The following is a 19397-nucleotide window of genomic DNA, read 5'->3' on the forward strand; positions in this document are numbered from 1 at the left end:
TAAAGTCACATTTTAGTTTAATTCACCCTATGTCAGCTTAATGATTCATAATTTTGCAAAGAAATTACTTTAACATCAGTACGGAAAAGAGTTTAATTCGACGTATCGGAATAAAATTATAGTTGTTTTGATTCGTATTAGGTTCAACTATTCCAAAGATCAAAAATGGCAAATGCTGAGATCGAGTCTCGTTCAAGTCGTTGGCGAAAGGTGAGTTCAACAAGTTAGCAAATCTTTAAAAACCATTTATGAAAGTACGTGTGTGTGTGCACTTATGTTTTCTATTTGGTTCAATTCTAATCAATCAGCTAGATTTATTTGGATATGTCTAGTCCAGATAATTGGCTCAGTAACCTTTTAGATAAACAGCGATTTTGCCTACTTAATACTTACGTTTTCCATATACCCTTTAGTGAGTTTAATCTTATTGCTATTTACTTAACAATGAACTGTTGTCGATAACTCTGGATTTCATCCGGTAACCTGGTAAAAATGTATGGGTCATGTTTTATCTAATAGCAACAACAAAAATTGTTTTTCTTACCCACGAAAGTATGCACTAAGCTGTAGAAAAGAACTCAATGTATTTACAGGTAAGGAGCGGCAATATTAGCTACAAGTTTTAAGGATATGTTTGTTTGTTACACCAAAAACTATTTCGTGAAAAGAAGTACATACTGTAGAATATTCTTTGCACTGTTCAGTAAGTCATAGTGTTTGATACCGATTAATAATAATAATCCAATTCTCAAGTCCAGGGGCATACAGCAGATGTTTTCTATGAGAACCCTTTTGCTGACATTTGAGAGGGCCTCATTGCCAGCCGAGCGGTCAGCTCTGTTGAAAAAACTTTTTGATGTCTCAGCTGAGACGTATTGTAGCTGTTTCGTATTCAATTATTGCTTTAGTATTCAAATGACGTAAATTAGGAATTATGTTAATAATAATTTAATAAGCAAACTAATATCACTCTATGCACTTTATGAGTGCTAATTGATGCGAAAAAGTTACAGCGAATCTACACACATTGCTTCGTGTCTCTAAATATACACCCTTTGATAGTTAATAATATTTATAAAAATTTCACATGTTATAATCAGATAAAAAAAAAAAAAATGAGACGCAATATTATGGTCCTCTAACACTCCGTTGGACACCATTTTTAACACCTTCTGTTGGGCACCCGTGTCTGGCCTTTTTTCGTCGTGTTCGAGCATCCTTTATAAAAGGTTGTATCCATAAATCGATAGAAAATTAAATTTTAGACAGCTATCTGGAAGCTCAAGACGTTAGCTATAATAGAAATATGTTAAATTCATGTCCAAAGTCAAAAAAGTCTGGCCAGACTCGGGTGCCCAACGGAGAGGTAAATTTTATTATAATAAAGTGCAAATTTGAAGTAGATCAAAATTCTCTCTCTGAACACGAATGCACAACATTTTTTTTACGTACCCAAAATTTTTCTAAAACTTCTGATTCACGAGTTTGAAATTTTGATGAAAATACTTCGGATTTCTAAAACTCTTGTTCACAGTTTGAAACTGATGCATTTATTTATTGTAACTGAACTATATTTTACATCGCCATTGACTATGAATTAATTAAAAATTTGTATTTTTCTCATTAGGCTATGCTAGGCCCACTACCCAATGATTTTCTACGGATTAATAGCGGCGTTGATGCCCAAGTAGCTGCAGATTGTCAGGCAGCGGCCGCAGTATATCAACAACAAATATACCCACAATACGTAGTGAGTACTATCATTTGAAAATCATTTATTATTATTTTTTTATTAGAAATTTCATATTTCATTAAATGTTTTTAAAAGGCACCAAATTATGTCGGTCGTTTAAGTATAACTTGTGCACAGGCAAAATTGGCACGCAACTACGGGCTTACCCGCATGGACCCTTATGTGCGTATACGTGTCGGCCATTATGTATACGAAACGCAAACAGATCCAAACGGCGGCAAGCATCCACACTGGAATCGAGTAATTCAGAGTCAATTGGCGGCGGGGGTTAATACCATTTTCATTGAAATATACGATGAGTGTAGTTTTAAAATGGACGAATTGATTGCATGGTGTGAAATTAAAATTCCACAGAGTGTAATGCGTGGCGAAACGCATGAAGAATGGTATCCACTAAGTGGCAAACAAGGTGAGGGCCTTGAAGGTGCCATTGACATAGTTTTGAGCTTTTCCAATCGACCGATGCAGCCATATATGTACCCAAGTATGGGTGGAGCTGCACAAATGCTGATGGTACCGCCGGGTAGGCCAATGCCAATTTTTGTAACACCGCAGCAACCAGCTGTTGCCAATACGGTGGTTGCGCCAGCACCGCGACAATTGTCCGAAGAGGAATTTAAACAGGTGAGTGTAGCTGTTGTTACGAGCTCTAGAAAACAAAAACAATTTGTAATAATGTGCATTTTTTCACTCGCAGATACACGAAATGTTTCCAAATATTGATAAAGAAGTTGTTAAGTCTGTATTTGAAGCGAACCATGGCAACAAGGATGCTACAATAAATTCCTTACTGCAGATGAACGAATAAAAGAGGGTTCGAGCCGCCATGATCTTCTATTCATACCATAAAATATATATATCTATAAATAAATATACATAACCCGCTACATATATTATTAACAATACTAATCCAAGCGTATATGAATAAAAATCTAGATTTTTTAATGGCTCCAGAGTGAATACATTTGTATTTAGTTTTTTAAGTATATGTATAACTATAATATAATATATGAGGACTTTAGCCTTTATTGAAATGAGTGTAAATTAATATTAAACATATATATTATTATCAGTCTAATATTATAACTTCCGTATTCGTATTTAAATTAGAATTGGGTAAGTTCATTGATTCATTTTGTTGATTAGCTTTTTTTCGTTCGGCTAATTTTTGTTGTAGTGTCTTTGTTGGTGTTGTTGGTTGACTGACTATAGCTTGCGGTGAAGTCTGCGGCTGTGAAAATGTTGCTGGTTGCGCCATTGACCCGCCTGATTGTAATTGGTTAGTTACAGTAGTCGAACTTACCGTGCTTCCTAACGAAATGGTGGTCAATTGCTTGATAACAGCAGCATTCGCATCCATTGAGGGGCAATAAAGTGGATGATTCTCAGCAAGTATTGTTGTTGGCGTACTCAATGACTCTTGCTTGCATGGAATTTGTGTGACATTAGTGGCAGTGTTTGTTAATATATTCGAAGTTATGGTGGTGATCGGGGCACTTTGTTTAGCCTTTCGTTTTGTGGCAGTGCGTGGCTTCTGTTGTGATGGCATTGAAAAGTTTTGTTGTTGTGGTTGCTGCTGGAAGGTATTAGCATCTTGCATTAGATTCATAAATATTTGCATTTGTTGATTATACAAGTCGCTGCAACCAAATGTAGCTATCGGATTTACAATTGGAGCACGCGCGACATTTAGCTGTTTACCCACTTTGTTTCCAGATCCTTTCGGTTTATATTGCGTTGTTTGACCACTCATACTCATAGTAAAATTTGTAGGCTGTATATTTGATACGGATGTTGCTGGACTTGGATTGTAGATGAATTGTGATACATTTGAATCTGTTGGATTGACGCTGGTTATTGGTTTACTATTGGTGGTTACAGTAGAAACGACGGGTAAATTCATTGGCATTGATGTATTGATGTTGCAAAATGGCGTAATCGTTATGTCGTAATTGGCCAGTGCTTGTGCAGCACTCATTGGAGTGAGAGTAGCGGTAGTTTCCTGAGTATTTTTTGTTATAGCCGGTGTTATTGTAGTCTCCATGGGCAATGCGGTTGAAAGGAATATGGAATTCGGTGCTAGAGTCGGAAGGCTGTTCATTGTAGAGAGAACTGGAATCGAAGATGTGGATATTGGCGGAAGCGTAGATGTGATTGCAGGATTTGTTATTTGCTCATTTTGCATCGATTGAAAGATGGCCTTGTATTGGTCTATAATTCCCTTCATTAAAAATGGCTGCAAATTAGAAGGTTAAAAATACAAATATCATTAATATTAATTGTTAATTATCAAATAGTAATGTAAAGATTAGCAATGCTTAATCTTTTTCTAAAAAAAAAGTATTATAAAAAGGTTTGCTTACATCGGGTTGCTGACTTTCCATGAATGGCTTAGTCGCATCCAAAAGTGGTTGCATGTCCAATGATGGCTGTAAAAACGAAAAGATTCCATGTTATAGATGTATAAATGCATGTTAATCTTTCTCAAAACAACATATACATTTTCATCAATTATTTTCTATCAATAATTGTTATTTTGAGAAAGAGCCTAAAACATTTCCAAATTCGTATTATTTTATTAATTCTGTGCTAATTAAATTTAAGGTTAGGTAAAGTAAGGTTAGGTTCGAATGAGGTGAAATTAGCGCTTTCCACTAACAACAGATTTCAGCTAAATAAAAAACTATGACAAACTACTGCTTTGTTTATATTTAAGATCGTTAAGTTCTTGAAGTACAAAATGGCGTAAAATTAATCAGCCGAATGGGTTGGTGCATGACTACCATTTGGAAGTGCGCAGATTTCAATCGCCGTGCATGAAACACCAAATGATAGAAAAAGTTGTTCTAATAGCCGTCGCCTCTCTCCTATGTAATGGCAAATCTCCGAGTGTACATATTTAGTTCGCAAGTGTCAAATATGATTGACATGTGTAAGAATTATAAATCTTCCACTCATCATCATCTTGGCGTTACAGTCCGGGGTGGACCATTGCCTCCTCTACAATACGCCTCCATTCTTCTCGACTGTCCGCTTTCACTCTACGTTGTGAGATTTTCATCTTTCGTATATCGTCTTCTACGTCATGCAACCATCCATCGTCTCCTTGGCTGGCCTCCCCTTCTTGCTCCTTCAGGGTTTGCTTCAAATACTTCTTTGGTAGTTCTTTCGCTGCTCATTCTTAAAATCTTCCAATGGGGTGAATAATTTTGCGCCACCTTGTATATATACATATAGTCTATTGTTTTTACTATACTTACGAATTGCCCTCTAAGTAAATGATGCCAAATGGAATCGCTGGAAGATGTGGGAACTTGCATGGCACCCATATTAGTCAAATTTTCAGCACCAAACCCACTATCCGCACTTTTGTTCAAATTTGATTTTCCACGTTGACGCATGGTTAGTCCAGGTATATAAACCTGTCTCGACTAAAACAAAAACATAAAAATAAACCTTAAAATTTGATATTCCATAAGGACTAATAGACAAAGGGTGAGGCACGTAGAACCAACCGACTGCCATGGCCATGTGAAGGGTTAATCATTTACCTTTGTGTTCAATGGTTGTGCTGACTGGCACAAGCCCGGTGCCGTATCGCCTTCGCTGGAGTTAACTTTCTCCTGATTGCGACGAAATGCGATTTCGTGTAAGCAAAGTTTAATAGCCAAATCCAAGAAATTTAGATTCTCCGGCACATTCTCGACTTTATTTTGTATATAAAATTTATACACATCGATCATAAGATCAGTGAAGAGCGCTTCCTTCTGATTCATATATTTTAAACATTTCTTATGAATTTTGTAAATGTCGATTAAGAGATTCAATGTTTCAGTATCGTTTCGATTCTCCATGTTTTGTTTCAGCAGGTCCCGCATAACTTGAGAGCAATAATTTAAGGCTTGCTGAGAAAGTTTTACTCTTTCGCAGTCCTTTATGTAACGTCTGTAATGGAAAAGTTACTTATTTAAGAAACAGTCTAATAATTTGTTTAAATATTTGTATGTAGGAGTAAGTATTGAGTTATTCTCGACTAATGTGGATTATATATGTACATTTCTTTTGCTTACTTGTCTTGTTCCGGTGTCTTATAGAGTTGCAGTCCCACGTCGATCAACAATTTGTGATTTTTATTTTCAAGCAGTAATTCTATTACAATAGTCGTACATTTGATCAGATGTGATGAGAAATTTCCAGGTCGATCAATTTCCGATGACGGTATACGCCAAATGCCATTGAAAATATTATTCCATTTTCTATCATAAAACACTCCGTTAATTTGATTCTCTAAACTCGTTTTGTATTGGCCCAGCATCAGCTCCTCGCAACGATGCAGATTTTTAAGATTTGTAAAAGATGTGTTTTTGTAATGATAAGCCAGACGATAGATTGACTTGTAGTGTTCCGGAAATCGTGTTACACATTCTTCTAAGTTTTGAACAACAATTTTATAGATATTCTCAACTTTGTATGAAGGATAGGGTGTATTGAGTTTTTTTGAGTCGTTGGAAGAGCCATCAGAATCCGAGTCCGTTTCAGATGACGATGAGTCCGTACCACTCGTGACTGATGTTGTACTGCTTGTTATAGTAGTGGTTGTAACAGTGACCCCGCTTTCCTGGAAATGTTGGACAATGTACAATTTTTAAAGTTGCCTTATAAAGTAAAGTTTATATTAAAAAATTTGATTAATTATATTTTTTTTTAACTCTCCGTTGGGCACCCGGGTCTGGCCATACTTTTTCGTCTTTGCATTATTACTATTATAACTAACGACTTGAGCTTACAGGTAGGTTTCTACATTTAAATTTTCTATCGATTTATGGACATAACCATTTACAAAGGATCCTCGAACAGTACGAAAAAAGGCCAGACCCGGGTGCCCAACCGAGGGTATTAAAAAAAGATGTCCAACGGAGGGTTAATAAAACATCTAGTACGAGGGTTCACTTTTATATTTTATGCCAAATAATGAAAACAGTAAAATAATAATGAGTTTTTCAAAATATTCTCATTGGAAGTCAATAAGCTTCAGCAATCGCTTGAACCAGTTTTCAAAGCACTTTTGCCACTCATATGTGGATACCTCCGAAACGAGCTGTTTAAAGGCTTCACCAGCTTTTCAGGCGTTGAAAAACATTAACTGTGCATTTTATTTTTGATATTCAAAGCGCACCGGTTCAGATGGCTGGGTCATATATATAGAAAGGACGGTAAGAGGACGCAGAAGAAAATTGTACAAGCCAGAGCGTTCAACACTAGAGCAAGAGGAAGGCGAGAACAAGATGGACCGACGAACTAGAGGAGGACATCAACAACTTGGGATAAGGAATTGGAAAGTCGCAAGCGATCGGGCTGTGTGGAAGTCCCACGTGCAACAGGTCAAAGTTCGAAGAGCTGTAGTGCCTAAAGATGATGATGATTCGGCAACAGCAAGAAATCAGTTGGAGCCTAATCAGGGCTGTAAGGTGGATTACTCAGTAATTCAATCTTTAGAGTACTCAAAAACTCTGTTGTTCGAGCCGCTATGTGAGAGTTCGTATTGTCTTGGTGATTCGTTTTTGGTGGTTGGTTTTGCTTAATTCCCCGAAAACGACTGACAGAAAAATGCTTGTGTACAAGTCAGAATTGACTGTTTTAAGTTTCTCTCGTACTGCAGTTGTGACATGACCAGATTTTCCGAAGATATACTAGACCATTTCCTTTGAGGTGCTTCTTCCGCGCACAACATTTGTTGGGCATATCTTGGATTGTCTAGCCATTTCCTAGGCTCATCAGGAGACTTCTACACAACTTGACTGATGATATCCATCCAGTACTATACTCGACAACCATGGAATCTTGAACAGTAAACAGACAGACCATAAACAACATTCATCGGGAGTCCCTCACCACCTTAATGAACTCCTGTTATTCGAATGTCTTTATCGTAGTCCAACTTCTACCCATTGCAGACGAGGAGCTTAAGCTGACTCGTGGGGTCCGCGTTATTTAGACACAAATACGATCTGGATAATGTAGTAGGTTAGGTTCCTATCTATCGATCAATCCCGATATATGTCGGACATGTGAAGGTACCCCGCACGACACTAACCCTATATTCGCGTGTCCCCTTAAACCCACTCATCTAACAGCCTTGTCTCTTTGGCCCAACCCGTCGGAACAGCATGTTTCCTGGCTGGCGTTTGCCGTAGATATTGACATCATCGACCTTAACAACCGCGCTCTGCATATTCTAAGCTGGATAAACAAGCAAAACGAATGGGTCTGGTGGTGAACGAGGAAAAGACAAACAAAATCAAACAACAACAAAACCAAGTAACAATGTCAGCTTTGAAACCTAATGGAGAATCTCTCTTGTCAACAAATGCTACTTTGGACTAAGTACGCAATTAGCAGTAAAGTCGACGAACAAAACTGACTCTTGATCAGGGTTGGGCATAGTGCACTAAATAATTAATGCAATAAGCGGATAGTTAAAATATTGAAAAACTGAATATTAGTGATAATGAAACTCTTATTTGAACTACCACTAAAAATTAGTGATAGTGCAATTTAATGGTAGTGCAAAATGCCCAACCTGTTCTTACAAGTTTCTCATTATGCTCGCCCTATTTTAAGGCGTAGAAGTTTGAACGTTGACAATATCCGATGAGGCGTCCCTTGGAGTGTTTGAGAGAAAGATTCCGCAGAAGATTTTCGGATCTTTGCACGTTGGCGACGGCGAATATCATAGACAATGCAGTATCAGTTGGCATCATTATTTTTGTATGAAGGTATAGGTCGCGCAAAATATAAATCCAATTCTTACATTTTGTGCAACATTTAGAAAAATTCCACAAACTTTTCGTCCCTATTCTACGCTTTTTAAATAAAATTTCTAGAAATATTTTTGGTATGCAGTTTTATAACTTATTATATATTTTGTATAATAAAATACAAGTTTGAAGTTGCTACAAATAGTCCATGGATTTTTTATAATTTTTTCCACTGACGGTTTTGGGGATTTTTTTCATTATATGGAGCAAATTATAAAGAATAATGGTTAATGGTTGTAAAGGGTTAAGGTGTGGCCCTTTAGCACTGCGACCATATTGATCTATTGTGCACCCTATGCTGTCTATTGACTGTTAAGTATGCTTAGGAATTGTACCAGCTCCTTCTGAGAGAGTGATTGAAGGTATTCATCTGTAAGCATGAACTTGTTTAAAAACCTTTTCCTTCTATGCGTCAACACCGGACATTCGATAATGAGATGTTCTATAGACTCCTCATCTTCGCAGCAGAATCTGCAGGTGCTGGTGTTAGTTATGCCTAATTTATGTAAGTGTTTGTTGCAGGTGAAGTAACCCGTGAGGGCGCCTGTGAGAGTGCGAATGCTCTTTTTGTTTAACGTGAGGGCTATGTTAGCTCTTTTAGCGTTGAAACTTAGGAACTTTTTGGAGTGTCTAAGACCCTCTACATTGTTCCAATGCTGATTTAATAGAGTTTTGGCCCAGTATTTTACTTTTTGTTTCAGGTTGTTTTTGTTGAATCCGAACATAGGACTAGGTCCGATGAAGTTTTCATCTGCCCCTTTTTTGGCTTGAAAGTCTGCCTTTTCGTTGCCGTCATATCCCTCATGTCCCGGTACCCAAATTAATGAAACATTGTTTTTGGATGCCAGATTATTGAGTGCCTTGTGGCATTCTAAGAGGGGTTTTGAGTTGTAGGTATAGCTATGTAAAGCTTTTAGAACTGATTGGCTGTCCGAGAGTATTTTTATTTTTACTCTCTTGTGGTTTCTACGTTGCATGATGTTTACTGCTTCCATTATTGCGTATAGTTCCGCTTGGAAGATAGTGGTGTCCCTGGTGAGGGTGTATGATTTGTGGATTCTGGGCCCCACTACTCCTGCTCCTACACCATAAGGTGTTTTTGATCCATCAGTGTATCATTTTTGTGAATCATCATTCATCCATTCATTATAAAGAATAAATGTTGAAGTTATTGAAAGTGCCGTTGGATGTTTTGTATTTTTTCCCCTGACGGTGGTGCGCATTTTCTCCATATAAAAAAAGTTATTTTATAAAAAATTTTATTCGTTATATGGCGCAAATTATAAGGAAAAAAAATTAAAAAAAAAAACGAGAATTTTTTGTAAGTTCTCACACTCACTCCCAACGCTTCTAGCCTTATCCTCTAGGATAAAAAAACTGCTTATGAAGCAGTGTGCCACATGTCGCTAGTTTGCAAGTAAATTATTTTGTTATATCAATAAAAACAATAACACATGCACGGAGTTAGATCCTTAAACTTCGGTATGGCAATGCCACTCAAATGGCCACATACATACATATACACATTGGGGGATGAAATCACCATCATACATACATATGTATGCATTTCCGAAATAAGCTTAAGGGTGGAATGTATTACTCGTACACTTGCTTTGTTCTCCCATATTTATTGAATGTAGTCGCCCTAAAGTTTTTGGACAAAAATTTATTAAGTGAAATAATGAATTAAAAATTGCAAAAATAAACAAATTTCTCTCATTAATATGTACACCAGAAGGACTAGTTTCAGTGCAATAAAAAAAACGTCTGGAAAAATTTAATAATTATAAAATAGGCATACGAAAAAAATACTATATTCCTCACTGAACTACGTTAGAGCGACTTTTGTGAAGAAAATGTTTACAAAAAGAATAACATTTATGCTACTAATTTCGGTGCTGAATGTTTGTGGTTTAGATGTACACGAAAATGGGTTAGTCAAAGATGTTGTAAAAAGAGAGAATTTATAATATAAAAAAAAAATTCAATTTTATGTTATAATTGGGTTTAATAATTTTGTTGAGTCTGTTGTTCACTTTTTTCCCCATCTTCCACAGCTTAAGTTTTGGGGCGCTAACAGAAATTACAGCAAAGCCACAAACTGATGAGGTGAGAAATATGCAGACATTTACAAAAAAAAAAAAATCAAAATATTTTTAAATTTATTTTTAATATTTAATATTTTTTAAGGGCATTCAAAAAAGTTAATACAAATAAATAATAAGTGCAAAGACTGGGGAGTAAAGTTATACACATACATATGTATAAGTATAGTATATTAACATGCCCATGCAATTGTTCACCAATTAAAGCGTGGGCTGAGCAAGTCAGAACCTAATGAGACAAGAGACACAGAGCTCGAATATAAACAATTAATTTTTTCTAGTCAAAATTTCAATATTTTATTAGAAGTAAATCGATACGGTTAAAAATTGCAAACGGAGGTATTTTTATTATTTTCGAAGAAAACTAAGCAAAAAGTTTATTAAAAACAGAAAAATATTTTTTTCAGTTTTCAAAGAAAACGGAGGTATTTTTATGATTTTCAAAGAAAACTAAAAAAAAAAAAATTAAATAAAATTGTGAAAATAAACAACAACAATTAACTGAGTGTAATCAATGTAATCAAGGCAGATTTTTAACACATCAATCATGTCATCATCATGAAAGTCTTCACCGGTGCACAAGCACGTTTTTTGTTCAAAAACGGTGTGAAAGTAGTTTATATTAATTTCTGAGTGAACCCCGCTCCGTTTTTAGAGTAGGCTTATAATTGCAAAAAACCGTGATCAAATTTTCCGTTAGACTTTTGTGTGCGCCGTGACACCCCAGGAAGTGTTAGGTGTCGTACAACATGCGACATTGGACGCAATGTGTTAAACAGTACCGGGGAGGAGTGGGTTGGTGATTAGACAATAGATGACGGTTGTTCGAGGAATGAAAAAAAAAGACCGGAGATGTTGTTGTTATAGCAGTTGATAACCTTGATAAGGTTGCTGAAATTGTTAAGTGTTGAAATTAAGAGCATTTAACGCACCAGAGGCCGAGGGATATTAGATACGTTGAAGGGCATGGGAAGTGGTACTTGAAGCACTTTTTCACATGCATGACATATGCAGAAGATTGCACAAGTATTTTCGTGATAGGCAGAAGACACTCGTATCATTACATGGGTATTTCACAAAGAAACACAAACTGTCGAAATAACTCGGCTTTTTACCCCATGGTAAAAATATTTTTGGAGGTGTGCTCTTTAACAGACCGTTATTCGGCTCTGTGTGAATTTTACAGTATCAGCTAATCGGCTCGCGTCATGTGGGATGTGTTTACAAAAAACTGAGATTGTGTTGGTGATACACAAAAAAAAAAAACAAAAAAAACCAATAACACTTCTTTGCCGTCTGTACAACGTCTGTGTGAATACATGTGAAATGATCGTGCAGAATTCGGCTGCCGAATCTTCCAAGTGACGTGGCAGACGAAGTTCCTCTCACAATTTTATTTTTCACCATAGTTAAAGAGAAAACCTGGTAAATCTATCATCCTTGTTTTTACCCGACCAAAGCCTTTTGTTTAAACGATCTAACACTGTTTAGAGTGGTGAACGTTGACAAGGTGGAAATCCTGCAAATCTTTCTTCGTTTAACACTTGATGTTGTAACAGCATGAAAGTTTGCCCATACATTTTGAGGAAGCCTGCTGTAGTGAAAGCCCTTAGCCGAACAGAAATCTAGGTCGCTGCGGTAAAGTAGACTCTATTGTGGTATGAACTGACCTCAAGGCCTCTATCTGTACTCTGGCAAAGGTTAGAAGGAAAAAGGAAAAATGCGCGCCTCTGCCGAATCGCAGGAATCATCACGCAGTTCGGCCACATTTTCTCCAGCAATGTATACCAGACCGTATGTGTTCGAGCACTTCTGGTTTCCCGGACATTTCTTCATGTTGAAAGGAATGAAATGTAGCACGAGATGCTCAGGCATGTTATATATGTACTTGGCGCTTACACCATTTTTGGATGTTTGGCCGAGCCCCTACTCCTTTTTGTGGCGTGTGTCTTGAAGCTGTTCCACAAATGGAGGGACCTACAGTTGTAAGCCGACTACCAACGGAAGATATTTTTTATTATGAGGAGCTTTTTCATAGCAGAAATACACTCGGATGTTTGCCATTGCCTGCCGGGGGACGACCACTATCAGAAATGACTTGGAAATAGACATTTGTGAGGGAAATACTTTTATATAACTCCCCATTTTAGAGCTGCCTAAGCGATTACAAACAATTTGGGTACTAATCAACATGATCGCGACGCCTTAAAGAAGTTATACAAGTAGACAACATTGTGAATAAGGAATAAATGGCCTCATGTCCTCTTTGACAGGAATCGTCGCAAGCCACTGTGTAGGGATTAGGGATGTGTCAACTTCTCGCACGCACATTAGGCAATCAAAATCCGTATTAGAGCCCAACTTAAGGGGTTATACGCAGTTATGACTTTCAAAAAAATCGATTTTTTTATTGCATTTTTGTAATGTACATATATTCAAAAGTATACGCACGAAATTTGAAGTAGATCTAAGCAATACTTTCGGAGTTATACCTAAATATGTAGAGAAGCCTCGGCACGTTTTAAGGTAGGTATTGAAACTTTAAACGTGTTTTTTTCAAAACGGCATTTTTCAAGTCGGTGTACACGATATCTCGAAAACGGCTTGTTTGATCGGTCAACCGTTTTAACTCAATCTTTAAAGATACATTTTCTAGTAATTAATCGTTCCTTTTGTAAATCTGATACTTATTTTCCATTTTATAATCAATTTACGGCCAAATTTTAACGTACAAATCGAAATCATTTCTTTTAAAAGCTGCCATTTTGTGAAAATTCACTATTTTGATTAGCCGAACGATTAATTACTAGATAATCTAATATATTAACAAAATTTGTTTGGTTTTTTGATTTCAGATAATCCAATCCTGAGTTACGATGCACACCGTAAATCGTCTTTTTTTAAAGGAGGTTCCAGAAATCGCCTGCAGCGCGCTCTATAATCAACATTTTCATAAATAAAAAATTTTGTTACGTTCTTGAAGGATGCTTTTATAACCGCCAAACATTTTCAAATTAAAATATTCTGAAGTTTCTTCAGGATAAATCCTTGACAACCCGTCTTTTATTTGCTTCATAACTGCGTATAACCCCTTAATAGTACATAGTTAATTGTAAACAAAAGTTCAATATTAAGCACTTGATTTTTTTTTTAGAAAAAAATTTGTAAAACTTCATATGCCATATGCCCCAATTGTGTAATTTAAAGCGTATTTAATTTTCATAAGTGGTGACTAATTTCAATTGAATTTTCAGATACCATCCGGTATATGCCAAGTATATAATGGTACAACATGTGAAAAGTTCCTAAAGAACCAAAGCGTATTTGTACCGCCAAACCTCTCGTTGACCGAACTCGAAGAGCGTTTAAAGGCAGCCTACGGTGTTATAAAGGAATCCAAGTATGTGCACAAACTAATTACCTAAATATTTAGTATATATATGCATAATAATGTGTAACTGCCTTGACTATTTCCTTTCAGGGACATGAATCCGAATTGCCGTGTCTATGCTCTTCCCAGCCTCTGCTTCAGTTCACTTCCTCTTTGTCGAACACCAGAACGCACAAATCTACTCTATTTCGCCAATCGCGCCACACAAAAGGAGCGCAAATCGAAAAAGAATAATTCTACCCATGAATTTGGTGCGAATACTGAAAATCACATTACCGGCTATCGGCGACCACGTTTTCTCGATAAAAATCTTAAAGATCGGCGTTCGTTTTTAAAACGTAAATCAACAATACCTTACGATGACGTATTTTCCAGTGCGATTTCAAGTCAATATCCACCAACAAGAGAATCGGAAAATCTACGTAGAATTTGTCGTGACGAGTGTGAATTGTTGGAGAATGAATTGTGTCAGAAAGAGTATGCCATAGCTAAACGTCACCCGGTGTTGGGTCAAAAATTGCCATTGGAAGAATGCCAGAGTTTGCCACGTCACGATGATTGCGCGTCGTTGGGCATCACTATCGATGTAAATCCAGAACAAGATTGTTACTGGGAGAACGGCGCCGGTTATCGGGGCACGCTGGCCGTATCTGGTACGGGTAAACCGTGTTTGCGTTGGTCTTGGTTAATGAAGGAAATATCTGACTATCCGGAATTGGCAGGACAGAATTATTGCAGGTATTATTATATTTATTCCACCGGGTTACGGTATCGAACACAATTTTTTTCCGCCCCCGTTTTAGAAATCCTGGTAATGTGGAAGAGCGGCCATGGTGTTTTGTGGATGATAAGTCATTCGAGAAAATTATCGAACTATGTGATATACCAAAATGTGCTGACAAAATGTGGTTCTACATATTTGTGACGATTGGCACAGTAATAGGATGTGTCGTTTTTTATATGTTTTACGTGTGCTTGAAGAAGCGGCGCAACGGTGGCATGACAAATATACAAAATGTAAGTAGAAAATATGATGATGAAAATAGAACATTGTTGTTCACAGTATTCGCGGGAAAGTTGGAAATTAAAAAAAAAAAATCATAATATTATATTTTAACTCCAAAATTAAGTTCACCTTTCACAAAAATCGAGGATAAGAACAAGTTTCCTACGCGGCATCACAATGGGCTATGAGCCTGGGTGTGTCACATAGTGGACATTCACTTCAATCCAACACAACTTAATCTTAACCTAACTAAAAATCAGAAGCTTTTAACCCTTAATATTTAAAAAAATTTAATTAGATAAAACTTAAGTTTATATTTCCCAGAAAAACAAAATTGAACCTTTAGTAGTTTGAAAAATCTTAGTTTCCTTTGCATAGGAAATTAAAAATCTTGTCAAGAAATATAGCTAGTCAACCCGTGAGTATGTAAAATATATTCTTGAAGAAAATCTCGTGATAGGTCGAGGATAACCAACTATGCTCAAAATTCTCTATTCAACAATTAGAACCACTGAATTGGCATACGAAGGAAAGGTATTTTTTAACAGCGTAGACACTTTGGCAACCAATCCCTAACATTTCAGTGAATTTATTCCTTGAAAAAACTTTTAAACGAACAGGCATAAATGACAGATTAAATACTTAATTTATTGGAAAAAAAGTCGTATAAGTGGAGTACTTGAAGCATTTTCGAAATGGGCGGTATATTGAAAATGTTAGCATTACATTTCGATTTCCCTTATTGACTTCTTTTATCAGATTTTTAGCAGTACGTTATTAGTAAAACAAGTAAAATTTGATTACCAAAGTCATAAAAATTTCGTGTTATCAAACAAATTTTATTTGGCCTCATCGAGTTCTACGAGTATAATAATCTATAATCACACTGGGATGCCCTATAATATAAAAACTACTTTTTTCTTCATTTCGACATCTCAGAAACTAAACAAGATTTAAAAAAATCTATTTTTTTAACTTCAAGTTTCATATAAAATAATACAAATTAAAAAAAAATATGATTTAAGATTTTTTAATAGTCTTCAACTACTTAGTTTTCGTATTTTTATTTTGTGAAGATGACATCAGCTCTAATTGAGGCCACAAATAAATAATAGTAGTAATTAAATTTGCTGTTTTATATAATAAATCAAAAAAAAAAAAAAAAACAAAAAAAAAAGAATAATAAATAATAAAAAATAAATAATAAAAGAAAATAATAATAAAAAAAAAATAAAATAAAAAAAATATTAATAAAAGAAAAATACTAAAAGAGTGAAATTTGATTTTCAAAATCTCAAAAATTAAGCGTGATCGGGAAAAATGTTTCTCTTTCTTTTATAAAACTGAGATGTCTCAATAATTTCGAAAATTCTACAAGCTGTTGAAAAAAAGTATATTATTTTCTCCGCTTTCAAGTTTAACATAAAATAAAACACTTTACAAAAACATTCTTAAAATTTTTTTGCAAAATATAATTTTTTTTAATATGATATCTCGAAAACTGCAGAACCAAGAGTTTCGGAAGAAGTCTTCTAGTTTAATTGAGATCGAAATAAATTAAATAAATATTAGGAATAATTAAATTTGTTGTTTAAATAAATATGTAAATAAATATAAGTGAAAAAGAAATATAAATAAACGAAAAATTCGAAAACTAAAAAAAGAATAAAAATAAATAAACAAATCAAATAAATATTAGCAATAATTTAAATGAAAAATAAAAAGAAAAGTGAAAAAGAAATATAAATAAAATAAAAATACGAAAACTAAAAAAAAGTGAAATTTGATTTTCAAAATATCAAAAATTAAGTGTGATCGGGAAATATTTTTTTGGTCTTTTACGAAACTGAGATGTCTCAATATGAGTCACAGCAGTATAAAAATATTTTTAAATTTCGATATTTCAAAAATTCTACAAGATATTTTTTACGCTTTTTATTCTATGTAAAAAACTATTATACAAAAACATTTTTAAAAAGTTACTGCAAAATATAAAACAAATTTTTTTAAAGTATGATACGATATCTCGCTGACTGCACAACCAAGAGTTTCTAAAGATCACTTCCGATCTAATTGAGATCAAATAAATATTAGCAAAAATGAAGTTTTTTGTTTAAATATAAATAAAATTAAAATAAAAATACGAAGGGAAGTGATATCTTGAAAACTGAACCATTTAGAAAACTCAATTTTTTGCCCAATCGACTAAAATCAATATATTATTTTTACACATTTATTAAAAATTAGAAGTGTTTTAAAAATTATAAATTTTTTCAATGGCAATATCTTGAAAACGAGCGGAGATAACAAGTAAAACTTCATTTCCGCCTGATCTTTGCATCACCGATTTTTTCTTAATTCATTTATGCTGTCGCCCGTAAACACCCAGCTATTTTGTGAGTTGGGCTTTCAGGCGACAAATGAAAAGAAATAAAATAAAACTTGCGAGTGCAAAAAACAATTATTGAGCTAACCGCTAACCCAAGCTCGATTTTATCCGCTCACAAGTGAACAAAAAGTATTACATTAAATTTTTTTATTTCTTACTCGTTAACAGGTGCATGTGTTTGAATTGCTATTTAGCCTTATATCACTTTAGCTTTTTATGTACGAGTATTGCTGCTATAATTTCTCGCATAAATGCATTACTTTTTTCTTTCAGATAAACACACCAAATGCCGATAAAAATATCTATGGCAATTCGCAAGTGAACTCTTCGCTGGAAATGACGCGTTTGAATAGCAACACAAACAATGAACAATCGACAATGTTCTCACAAAATCTGGAGAGAAGTTCACTACTCAGAGTGCCACAATATACATTGCAGGACTTGGAGTTTGTCGAGGAATTGGGAGAGGGAGCATTTGGTATGTTGCATGGCATGTTTTTACTTCACTTACTTAGCCACTTACATACCTACTATATACAGGCAAGGTGTACAAGGGGCAGCTGACACAAATGAATGGCGAAAAGATATTTGTAGCCGTTAAAGCGTTAAAAGAAAATGCATCTCTAAAAACACAACAAGATTTTCGGCGCGAAATTGAACTCATATCGGATTTGAAACACGATAATATTGTTTGCATTTTGGGTGTGGTGCTCAATAAGGAGCCATACTGTATGCTCTTCGAATACATGTCAAATGGGGACCTTCACGAATTTCTTATTGCCAATTCACCCAGCGAAAATAAATCGCTTACCCAATTGGAATTCTTAAAGATATCACTGCAAATTAGTGAAGGCATGGAATATTTGTCTAGTCATCATTATGTACATCGCGATTTGGCGGCGCGAAATTGTTTGGTCGGCGATAAACTCACAGTTAAAATATCCGATTTTGGACTGTCGAGAGATATTTACAGTTCGGATTATTACAGGTGGCTACATTAGTATTTATATTTTTTTGGAAATTATTTTTGAATTCAATGTAAATTCTTGCAGGGTACAATCAAAATCGCTTTTGCCAGTGAGATGGATGCCTTCCGAATCAATTTTATATGGCAAATTTACAACTGAAAGCGATGTCTGGTCTTTTGGAGTTGTGTTATGGGAAATTTATAGCTATGGCATGCAGGTGTGCTAAATTTTATATTTGAATTAGGTTAACATTTACTTTGCGTTTTTCTTTTCAGCCATACTATGGCCATAGTAATCAGGAGGTTATAAATTTGGTACGCTCTCGACAATTGCTTTCATGTCCAGAGGCATGCCCAACAGCTGTTTATTCGCTAATGATCGAATGCTGGCACGAGCAATCCGTAAGAAGACCTTCGTTCTCAGAAATCGCACATCGTTTGAAGGTGTGGTATCAAGGACAACTCAAATTGAATTCCACACCGACACTCACAATCAAAGCTTCCCCGAATACTTGAAATTTAATTTAACGAAAAATATTTGTACTTTTTTATTAAAAAAAAAATTAATTGAATATGTCTTTTGGTAACATTTGTACATTTATACGTATACTGTACAACACATATGATATGTAAAGAAAGAAAAAAAGAAAGAAAAAAAAAAAAAACAAAAAAAAAAACACATTTCTTGCACATACTTTACATTAGTAAACTCATTAAGATTTCTTGAAAGCATATTAAAATGATTTGTATTATAAGAAAAAGCAATGTATTTTATTAAAATCAAAATTAAAAATACTGTTATTGTTTAGACTTGCAGCAATTGGTAAACGAAGTTTGAGGGGCTACGATTGTAACAAATTACGACTGATTGGAGAGTATAATGGTTTTGAAAAAAAAAATCTTTTAAATTTAGAGATACAGGGCGTTACATCTACACTTAACACATGAGAATTTTGCAAAATTATGAC

The 19397-nt window shown here is 35.1% G+C and overlaps 3 protein-coding genes across 5 annotated transcripts in view; 2 read left to right on the top strand and 1 right to left on the bottom strand.

Moving 5' to 3' along the window:
* Positions 1 to 36: 36 nt before the first annotated feature.
* LOC128865048 (toll-interacting protein-like) lies at positions 37 to 2698 on the top strand. The gene is made up of 4 exons (XM_054104946.1): positions 37 to 210; positions 1628 to 1750; positions 1829 to 2377; positions 2451 to 2698. Exons 1-4 carry the CDS (start codon positions 166 to 168, stop codon positions 2559 to 2561), a joined length of 828 nt encoding a protein of 275 aa, XP_053960921.1. The 5' UTR covers positions 37 to 165; the 3' UTR covers positions 2562 to 2698.
* Positions 2671 to 19397, bottom strand: part of LOC128865045 (calcineurin-binding protein cabin-1-like) — a 28258-nt gene continuing 11531 nt past the window's right edge. The window contains exons 18-23 of one of the 3 annotated variants that reach the window (XM_054104943.1): positions 5824 to 6371; positions 5305 to 5698; positions 5014 to 5184; positions 4117 to 4182; positions 3459 to 3989; positions 2671 to 3326 (exon numbers count right to left, since the gene is read on the bottom strand). In XM_054104943.1, the coding sequence (XP_053960918.1) occupies positions 2823 to 3326; positions 3459 to 3989; positions 4117 to 4182; positions 5014 to 5184; positions 5305 to 5698; positions 5824 to 6371 (2214 nt within the window). In that variant the 3' untranslated portion in view covers positions 2671 to 2822. Of the gene's footprint in view, positions 3990 to 4116; positions 4183 to 5013; positions 5185 to 5304; positions 5699 to 5823; positions 6372 to 19397 lie in introns of all 3 variants that reach the window. The other 2 variants (XM_054104942.1, XM_054104940.1) reach the window with 2 other exon arrangements.
* On the top strand, positions 7039 to 19023 carry LOC128865177 (tyrosine-protein kinase transmembrane receptor Ror). Its single transcript, XM_054105266.1, has 10 exons — positions 7039 to 7250; positions 10367 to 10504; positions 10629 to 10680; positions 13931 to 14076; positions 14158 to 14805; positions 14871 to 15084; positions 17736 to 17940; positions 18003 to 18450; positions 18515 to 18647; positions 18706 to 19023. The coding sequence occupies exons 1-10, from the start codon at positions 7039 to 7041 to the stop codon at positions 18943 to 18945; spliced, it is 2436 nt and encodes an 811-aa protein (XP_053961241.1). The 3' UTR covers positions 18946 to 19023.

The sequence above is a fragment of the Anastrepha ludens genome, chromosome 5, assembly GCF_028408465.1.
Source record: "Anastrepha ludens isolate Willacy chromosome 5, idAnaLude1.1, whole genome shotgun sequence".
NCBI classification, from domain to species: Eukaryota; Metazoa; Arthropoda; class Insecta; order Diptera; family Tephritidae; genus Anastrepha; species Anastrepha ludens.